The sequence below is a fragment of the Lytechinus pictus genome, chromosome 11, assembly GCF_037042905.1.
Source record: "Lytechinus pictus isolate F3 Inbred chromosome 11, Lp3.0, whole genome shotgun sequence".
NCBI classification, from domain to species: domain Eukaryota; kingdom Metazoa; phylum Echinodermata; class Echinoidea; order Temnopleuroida; family Toxopneustidae; genus Lytechinus; species Lytechinus pictus.
The window spans coordinates 6,082,658-6,092,530 of record NC_087255.1 but is presented as its reverse complement, the minus strand read 5'-3'; the positions used below and the strand labels follow the sequence as shown (position 1 = coordinate 6,092,530).

Sequence of the window (9,873 nt, the reverse complement as noted above, 5' to 3'; positions counted from 1 at the left end):
GCAGATATGTAGGCATATGTAGCCCAATGCCTCAAATAGACTCAATATTTGTTTATTTAAATGTACTAATTTATCTCTATCCCAATAATACCTCAGAGAACTTTGAGAACATCATAATCGTCAGAAGAAGTAAATTGTTGTCCTTACAATTAGCCAAGGATGAATGTGGTTTAGAAATCAACTAATTTCACGCAGTCAAAGTAAGCTTTTGTCATCACCAAATCGGTAACTACAGATCCCCCGATGTAACCTTGTTCTGCTCAAACCCACCTCTACACAATCTCCCATCCATTTAGCTTGCATTCAACGACTCGGAAACATGTTAGAGAATCGGTGAAACATTTATGTACACACCAGTCTTCTTGGTGGGATTAAAAACACTCGCTATGAATCTTGTTTAATTGTCTGACCGGAGCGATAGACCACCTCTTTGTATATCTCAAAGACATTCCAACAGCCAGAAAAATGCCATCCCCACATTTGACACAAACCTCCTTCCCCCTTGCAATGTAGTATTGGAGTATTCATTCGAAGAAAGGGTGAATAAAGAATGACTATATTTTCTCAAGGATGTCCGACAATAGGGACAGACTGCATTCATTGAGACCGCACATGAACAGGGATGGATTAATACAATTCATCACATTTCATACAATCATGCGCATAATATAGGTCCTCTATCGCAATTTGTGCACTGAACTGCTTTTTGAAAATTTGAATCGAGGGAGGGTCGATCTCAGTAAACAAACTTCGCAACTGAATGCTAAAAATATAATTACAAATTTACATAATTTTGTCAGAGAGGCCATCAGTATGGATGTTTGCCCGATATACAAGCTAGTTATCAACTTTTCTTTTCATTCTCAAAGAGTTTTTGAGAGCGAGGAAAGAGTCAGCGAAAAAATTGGGCTCTTCCAATTTCCCGAGGGTCAGTTTGCATAGTGTTGACAAATAAAAGTTTGAATTTCTTGTCAGAAGAAATAAATTGTAGGTAAGACGATACAATATCAAACCAAAGATATGAAATTATCTTCTGTTTTCACTTCAACAATATAAAAACCTTTTTCGTCCTCTTTGATACATGATAAATCAAATATATAACTAATTTTATAAAATAAAATACAAAAGTAATAGTGACTGTGAGTCTGTTGCATTGCTAATTGTATAACTTTATTCTTTCCATTACATCCACTTTTGATTAAAATCAGAGTAGTGTATGCAGCTTGTGCTTGTTAAGTTTTTCTCTCTTTTATTTTTGTATGCATTTTTTCTCATCAAATATAAAATTATTGTCGACATTTTGGGCCTCATTGGTTAAATTCTCGACAAGTTACATAAACAATGTCAAATCGATTAATCAGTCCCAAGACTATTAAAGGTATTGTTTAACTTTGTGAGCAGCCGATTTTAAAAATTCTCAAACCAAGATGAAACATGTGTACAAGTGCATGTATTAGAAACTAATAAACCCTGAAAACAACCATTATTGAGAATGAAAAGCTAAAACTACAAGGCAAACCCCGATTTTGTAAATAGGCGTCTTATAGACACCTAAATAGTACACATAAGTGTATGGGATGAAATTAAGATGGTGTTTTCGGTCACTTTATATTTCAATTTTTGAAGCACTAAATAATCATTTTCGAACGCAATTTTTTCTGGGCTTCATTTTTGTAACATATCACAGACACAGGTGACAAGTGTGACCTTCTAGCTCAGATTTTTTTAAAAGTCAAACCAATGTTAACCAATCACTTTAAAGCAGATTTGAACATGCACAAATAACTAACAGGCTCCAAATACAATTAGTGCTGCACTGGTCACTGGTCAGTACAACTTCCTTCCTTACTGTGTAGACTCTGTAGAGCCTGGAGAAGTTGAAGAAGGGTCTTGGGTGTCAAGAACAAACATCCTACCCCCACACTCCATTCCTACAACTGGTGATCGCCCAACGGAAAGTATTGTAATCTCTGTGTACAGAGCCTCCGTTAACAGGGGATCAGAGCGTCTCTGCATACATGTACCACTCTTGGGACGAGTGAGTACCACCGCGGCTCACTTTAGGCCTGTTAGCTCAGCTCTTGAGCCAACAATAGAAGGGTCCACACACTTGATCAACTTCCTGAGTGAACTATGGGTGAAGCCAATGGCAGAAAATAAAGAAAAGGGCCACAATACCAGGAATCTCTTTCAATGGATCTCCATTGCAATGGCAGGAAGGGGGACTTTCTCTGCATTCAATTCATTGATAGATATATCTCTTCTATCAGCATACTACTCCATCCCATTTCAACAGAGTAGGCCTACACTTCAGTGAAAAGCAGAAACTCGGTATTCTTTAGAAAGATTGGTCAAAATATCCAATGCATTTATCTGACTGACAAAAATGGTCAAAATCGACAAATTCATAAAATCGACAAATTCATTGGTTAAATAACTTTGTAGAATAGCCAGGAATTGGGTTGATAATGATATTGACCATATGAAATTAGATCTGCCAGACACATTTCACCAATAGATCGGTTACTTGCTTTGATCATGGACCTATGAAGAGATGGACATTCATCGCTTAGATAATGAATTCACTAACAGGTGACGGTAATTGTCATCTGAATAACATTCTCTTCATACTAGTCTTCTTTGGTCCTATGATCGTCACCGTGAGAAGGGACTGAATTAGTTCGTGATTGGACATTTATATTTCACAAATTATATGCGCAGTTGATAGAAAATCAATGAAATAATGGATAATCGATGTGCAGTTTTTGTTTACCTTTGTTAATCTTAGTTCCATGTGTTTTATTTGGAGAAATGTCTGCATATTTTAATATAGAGGCAATATCGTGATTGATTGTTTACCATTTAAAATTCAATTTTCCCAAGTTTCTCCATAATATTCCAGATCTACGTGGCACATAACATGTGTAGATCGTGTATCTTTCAATGTTATTGAGGTCCTTATGTGTGAGCGGTAGTTAGCGGATCGAATAATATCATATTTTATATCATAAAAATCGTCTGCTTCTCAAGTTTGCTGATCCATATATGAAGTATATTGACTGAAAGGCACATACTGAAACAGGGGATCAGCCAACAAAAATCAAGACCGGGAAACTGTTCCGTCTTTGAGTGATCAGATACCCTTGGTAGTCATGGTAATTGCTATTGTTACAACACCTGTATGTTCTCATTAAGATGCGCATAACCAGGTGACGGTGACTATCATTGGGTCAAAGAAATGCTCGCGTTAATCGTCCATCTTTTCATAGGTCCATGCTTTGATCAACCCATTTTAAGAATGTAGGCCTATACTAAGTCTATATGTATTTAAAAACATTATTTTCCGAAGATGAGAGCTCAGTGTTGGATGCAGGATTGATCCAATAAATCTCAAAATACAGGAATGCCAAGAACTCCATTATTCATAAATAAAAAACAAGAATTCTGTCCTTTTCTGATGAACATTATAATATGCTTGGTAATTACTTTGACCAATTTCTTTATTAAGGACAGTGCACAACTACACATACATGTATGCCTCCTACTAGTTAGGCCTATATATGAAATTAATTTCTATATTTGAGAATTGAGATCAATTGGATCTATCACAACTTTTTGTGAGACATGACTTTCATAACATTCAAACCATTCAAATTTTAGATACCACCTGTCAAGGCCTATTGGTCATAGTTTTTTCAGCATTTAGATTTTGTTTTTTAAAGAATGGAAACTTTTTAGATTCCATATCTGTATGCAAATAACCTGTACAAATGTATACTGTCTCATGCACCTATTTCTATTTTTTTAAGGACAACTATCTGCAACACTTTCTTGTAAAGTTATAGAGGATTATTTACATGTACATGGTTCCTTTAATTGCTCAAATTTGTGAGTACTTGGACTAAAAAATCATGATAAAGAAACCATTATGGTATAGGGTCTGTCCATGAAGAAACTAAAAATTGCTTTAGAAGCCAACTGCGACAAACTTTGGCCACCTACACTGAATTCTTTGTCTTTGGAATGCATCACCACCCAAATATGACATTAAAATATGGTGGGGAGGAATGCCATAAGAGGGCAAGAAGTCATAGTAAGTAGGCCAAGTTGGACTAAAGGCTATACGGCTGACCGGGTCAGAAGACAGTCGCTGGGTGGGGGAAGATTTATAGCCCAAGGAATTGAGATGAACTACTGAATTATCTTTCTAATTGAACATGAAAATTCATTATGGAACACATTTTTTGTATTTCTTGATGATGATTATCATATTGTGAGTGAACTTTTAAATGTCTGTTTGGTGTCATCCAAAAAGTCCAATCCTATTATGTACTTTGAATAAACCACTTGGGTTGACTCATGGACTATCCTTTATCCATTTAAAAATAATGTGTTGTTCATGTTATGTAGGCCAAATTCATATCTACTTTCAATATAGTCTAACACAAATTAGTTCATCTGTTAGCCTGTACATAAGAACAAATGGTCATTATTAACTACAGTGTAGGTGAAAACTGGTTTGACAATGACAAATTTCATGGAAGTTTGGTTCATAGAGGAACATATTCATGACATGGAAGAGTCATTTTCATGTGATGTGCTTTCTTTTCAATTCCTGGGGGTGGGGTGGGGCTCAGGGTGCCCTGCCCCACCCTCATGATCCAACTCTGAGGCAAAAAAGCCAAGGCAAAACAGGGAGTTCTTTACTGCTCAACAAACTTACTTTATGATCATAAAAAACATTATGGAATAGTAGTACCCTTACACAACCTGAATTCTGAAACAATCAATCACATTTAAAGTTGAAATTGGTAAAAGTTTACTCAGACTTTAACCAAATACAATGTTTCAAAGACCTGTAGTTGTACCACAAAAAATATCTTCACATTGGTGAAGTACTACAGGTCTACCAATAATAAAGTCAACTTAAGATGAAGAAGAATAAAGTTGACAGTAAAATCAAGAAGGTAATGATCAAAATCAAATATCAAAATAATTAGGAAATTTAAATCAAATTCACACAGAAAATTGATCTGGAATTTTTTGTTTGAGAGAGGAAGCAAAATGAGTATGCGGCTTACCTTGCACCCAAAGTTTTTCCACATTTGTTTCTATCTTGGTGAGTTTCAGTCCGACGGCACATGCGCCCAATATAACCAGTCCAAGAAAGAGTGCCTTGCCGCTGTGGATTTGCAGGTAACACCCCAGAGAGAAGAGGAACCCCTGGAGCTTGCTCCGGAGCCACAATGCCGCCTTGTTCCCCTGTGCCTTGCCCTGCAGGATGGGGACAGGAAACGACAGAAAATGGCTAGAAAGGGTGTCCCGTGCGAAGAGTTATCAAATCACGGAATTCAAGAACAATTCCCTGGTCAAACACATACCATTACATATCACTGAAGTAAAAATATATTGATTTAGTCCCTTAACTTCTTCCGTAACTTCGCAGTGCAAAAACAAGTGGAGCGCCTCTGGCAGTCTCGCCTGCATTGCACAATTCGATATAGCAGCAGTGCTGACTTTGAAAACTACTATAAAATAATTATTCACAAAAAACACCATTCATATAATGATATAATACTACTTTCATTGACCCTAAATGACATTTGACCTTCATCATGTCATGTGACATAAGACCATGATAAGACTTATCAGTGATACTTGATTACCCATATGTCCACATTTCATAAACTATATCCATAAACTTTCAAAGTTATGAGGGTAATTCAACAAATACCCCCAACATGGCCAAAGTTCATTGACCCAAGATGACCTTTGACCTTGGTCATGTGACCTGAAACTCAAACTGGGTGTTCAGTGATACTTGATTACTCTTAATGTCCAAGTTTTATGATCGAGATCTATAAACTTTCTAAGTTATGATGGTTGTTCAATAAATACCCCAACTTGGCCAAAGTTCATTGACCTTAAATGACCTTTGACCTTGGTCATGTGACCCGAAAATTGCATAGGATGTTCAGTGATACTTGATTACTCTTATGTCCAAGTTTTATGAACTAGATCCATAAACCTTTAAAGTTATGATAGTAATTCAACAAATACCCCAACTTTGCCAAAGTTCATTGACCCTAAAAGACCTTTGACCTTGGTCATGTGACATGAAACTCGAACTGGATGTTCAGTGATACTTGATTACTCTTATGTCCAGGTTTTATAATCTAGATCTATAAACTTTCTAAGTTATGATGGTTATTCAATAAATACCCCAACTTGGCCAACGTTCATTGACCTTAAATGACCTTTGACCTTGGTCATGATGTGACCTGAAACTCTTACAGTATATTAAGTAATACTTTATTACCCTTAAGTCGAAGTTTTATGAACTAGGTTCATATATTATTTTCTAAGTGATGACATTTCTAAAACTTAACCCTAGGTTAAGATTTTGATGTTGATTCCCCATCATGGTCCAAGATCATTGACACTAAATGACCTCTGACCTTGGTCGTGTAACCTGAAACTCAGGCAGGATGTTCAGTAATACTTGATTAACCTAATGTCCAGGTTTCATGAACTAGGTCCACATACTTTTTAAGTTATGATGTCATTTCAAAAACTTAAACTTCGGTTAAGATTTCAATGTTGACGGCGCCGCCGCCGTCGGAAAAGCGGCGCCTATAGTGAGAAGAGGGGTATCGCAACTTCGTAATGATACTGTAGATATGAAATAATGTAATGTATAGGCGAAATATCTGCATAAAGCGGCTGCTTGGGTATGCGATTCCAGAAAGCTGCCGTCTCATCATTTGCCTTGCCGACAAACCGATATTTTAACTATACCTTACAAAACATGAAATTCGCAGAGAGAGAAAGAAGGACCTGAATAATTTTCTTTCTTTACTGCTAACAGTAGAAAATCATCGGATCTCGGTGGCGCAAACACTCCACTGACGGCAGTAAAAAAAACTGTGCTCTATGCCGCGCCGATCAGGGTAAAACACGTAGAAATCATATCCTCAGGCTTCATTCACCTACATTTTTCCGACTTTGCTCCAAACTTTTCTCTTCATCTACTTGGAAAACCTCAATTTAAAATTGGTCCGATATTTATCATTTTTGTTAGTAAATTTGTTATTTCTTGCGCTAAATAACAATTCGACGGGTCCCCCCCCCCCCCAACACTTCACTTTTTAGCGGTACAGGTGGACATTCAATCGCGCTCTTTTGACACTCCGTGTGCGGCAATTTTCCGAAGGACGGACAAGGTTTGCAAACTTTTGGCATCCATCAGTGATCAGTCGGACTTCGAAGATAACAATCGGGCCTCAAACTTTTTCTTCTCAATTATTAAGCGCGGGAGTTGTGAGGAAGTTTATCAACGAACTCTTGCTACTTTTCAATATCTATACCGGACTTTTCTGGTGGGGGGGGGGGGTTATACTGCAAGTGGACCGAAAATTTCATCGAACATTGTCTTCGAAAATCGGCAGTTTAAAGATTTGCTCTCGACTCTAGTATCTAGAGACGAATTCGGTTCAGGGTTTGTTATTCTCTTTCAAAGGTTTCCAGTCTATCAAAATACAACTAACGCAAGTACCGACATAGCAGCACAACTGAACCATTTCATAATATCTTCCCTTGTACCTTGAGTTTTTATTCTTTGTTTGAAAGACCCAAGTTATAGCCGACGCAATGTAAGAATAGTCAATACGGGTCATGTGCGGGTCAAACATAAAATGAACCATATAGATTAGGTGTGAATGAGAATAAAATTTTAGAAATAAATAAAACTATAAAATAAAGGTGAAATTAGATCAGATTTGGGGCTCAACATCTCTTCTTGAACAAATCATTCCCATACAAAATTTCAACCATGTCATGATAATCACAACTCACAAGTTAACATCTCAAATAATATTTTCATATTAATAACAATGATGTCGTAGATTCCATCATACAGACTTCTAACTTTTCATTCTTATCCAGCTCTAGCAATTAAATAGACCATCAAATTCGATTTGAAAACAAAATGCCTACTTGCTTAGGATCACGGACTGGTCAACATATAGTAAAAAACTATTTAGTATACATATATTTTTGAAAGGCATAATAATTGAAAAAATCCACAGAAGCACTGACATCAAATTATTAGAATGGTAATTCTTCTCCCATTTAGAGTAGGTATACACCATCTTGCAGAGTATTTTCGTATATACTTCAATCAAAATAGTCCATTCGGAATTTTCAAACATAAACATATTATACTATACTATAGCCAGGCCCTAATAATCAAAATACACTTTGAAGATATATTTTCACTTCGGAAAGCTTCTTTGAAAGTTCCATATATATTTTTTCTGTTATCATGGTATATTCCTCAACAATCATCAAAAAAAGTGGAACAAAAATATACCCGATCCACTTGTTTGTAGGCATAGTCTGCATTGCACCAACTAGTTCTTGTTAGCAATTCCTCATATACATAGTCCTCGGGTAATCCAGGCGTCGACAATCTCCCGTCCTGTAATTGAGATAAAAACAAAACAGAATGATCCATTTATTAATCACGGTCGACTTTCAGTTGAGAAACATGATGGGTACGCGATCATCCGCTTGGGAAATGGTAAAACTAGATATCATCCAGCATGTATTGCATGTGCGCCAACGTGCTATATCCGTAATAGGGGGGTTATAGACCACTATTTCCCTATTTCTTGAGAAATGCCTTCTACAGCCGCGGTTTTGGATTCGGGACCACCCCTGAAGTTTGGTGTAGGAGCCAGGCATGCGTGGACTTTTCAACCCTTTCTGTGATGTGTGTAATCCGAGTGTGTAACACACCATTCGACCACAACAGAACTTTCACTTCCTTGGGGTCCGGACGACGCTAAAACTCCTTAAAAATCCATTATTTCCCTCGCGGAAGGACGTGTGGAAAGTTGTGATTTACCTCAGAATCCGGTGTGGCAGGTACTGCCCAACGCTCCATATTACGGGATACATAGGTTTCCTGCCACAGTCGTCCACAATGTTTACACGTAAACTCGCATGTTGCGGCGTTGTACGGAAAAGTAAAAATCTCATTCAAACGGGTATCGTCGTTGAGCGGGTACGATTGGCCTCGCTCTCTCGTCTGCCGACTTTCCACTGTACAGTGCAGTGAGGCGAGTTTCTCTCCACCGCTGCATTCTCGCGGCGCAGCAGGCCCCGCCTCCACCTGTCACTAGCATTACAGCGCTGGGTCAAGCTCGCTGCCTCCCATTGGTCGATTCGAGGACCTCCAATTGTGCCTTCTACAACGTGTGTCATTAGTAGCCTAGCGACGCACACCATCGCAGCCGAAGTCGGGGGAAAGTTCCCGGACCACACACATGGTCTCGGCGTTGGGCCACCCTCTGTACTTCGGGCTGCAACCTCCACAACGGTGCTCTCAGAGAGCAGTGACGGGTGAAAAAAAGGGGTGAAATGGCGCTATTCACTAGTAAATAGCCGTCATGGCATCAACAGAATAGTGAAAAATATCTCACTCTCTGACCATTTTCAACTTTTGTGCGAAAGAATTTCGCAGTAATGTCTACTCTTCTACTGGACTAGTATGAGCTTGATGGAAGTTCGTGGGGCAGATCGGTGGGGGGGGGGTCCTCCTTCTTGCGAAAGACTTACAGCTACGGCAAGCACCAAAGTTGAGAGCGAAATTATAAATATTTCTATTTAAAAATACGAATATCAGTCAGTTTTTAGCACCACTGGGAAGGACAGGTCATATCGGTGTGACCCTTAAAATAAGAAGATATCAAGTTAGTTCTCAATGTAGACACCGAGCAAAGCCTAAAATGCTGAACATTTACGGCCGAAACCCATTCGTTTACGATACAATTTCACTTGTGGGGTTATTGTTGTTGTTTGTTTCATTGT

At 38.1% G+C, this 9,873-nt stretch overlaps 1 protein-coding gene across 1 annotated transcript; it reads right to left on the bottom strand.

Annotated features, from left to right (window-relative positions):
• Positions 1-1,257: 1,257 nt before the first annotated feature.
• On the bottom strand, positions 1,258-9,113 carry LOC129271339 (protein patched homolog 1-like). Its single transcript, XM_054908714.2, has 3 exons — positions 8,909-9,113; positions 8,372-8,479; positions 1,258-5,274 (listed from the first exon to the last, which is right to left on the bottom strand). The coding sequence occupies exons 1-3, from the start codon at positions 8,945-8,947 to the stop codon at positions 5,017-5,019; spliced, it is 405 nt and encodes a 134-aa protein (XP_054764689.2). The 5' UTR covers positions 8,948-9,113; the 3' UTR covers positions 1,258-5,016.
• Between the last annotated feature and the right edge of the window lie 760 nt (positions 9,114-9,873).

Coding starts and splice junctions, on each gene's coding strand:
- LOC129271339 (XM_054908714.2), bottom strand. CDS start 8,947: ATGGAGCGTTGGGCAGTACCTGCCACACCGGATTCTGAG. Junction 8,480..8,908: donor CTGCCACACCGGATTCTGAG/GTAAATCACAAC, acceptor TCTCAATTACAG/GACGGGAGATTGTCGACGCC. Junction 5,275..8,371: donor CCTACAAACAAGTGGATCGG/GTATATTTTTGT, acceptor CCCATCCTGCAG/GGCAAGGCACAGGGGAACAA.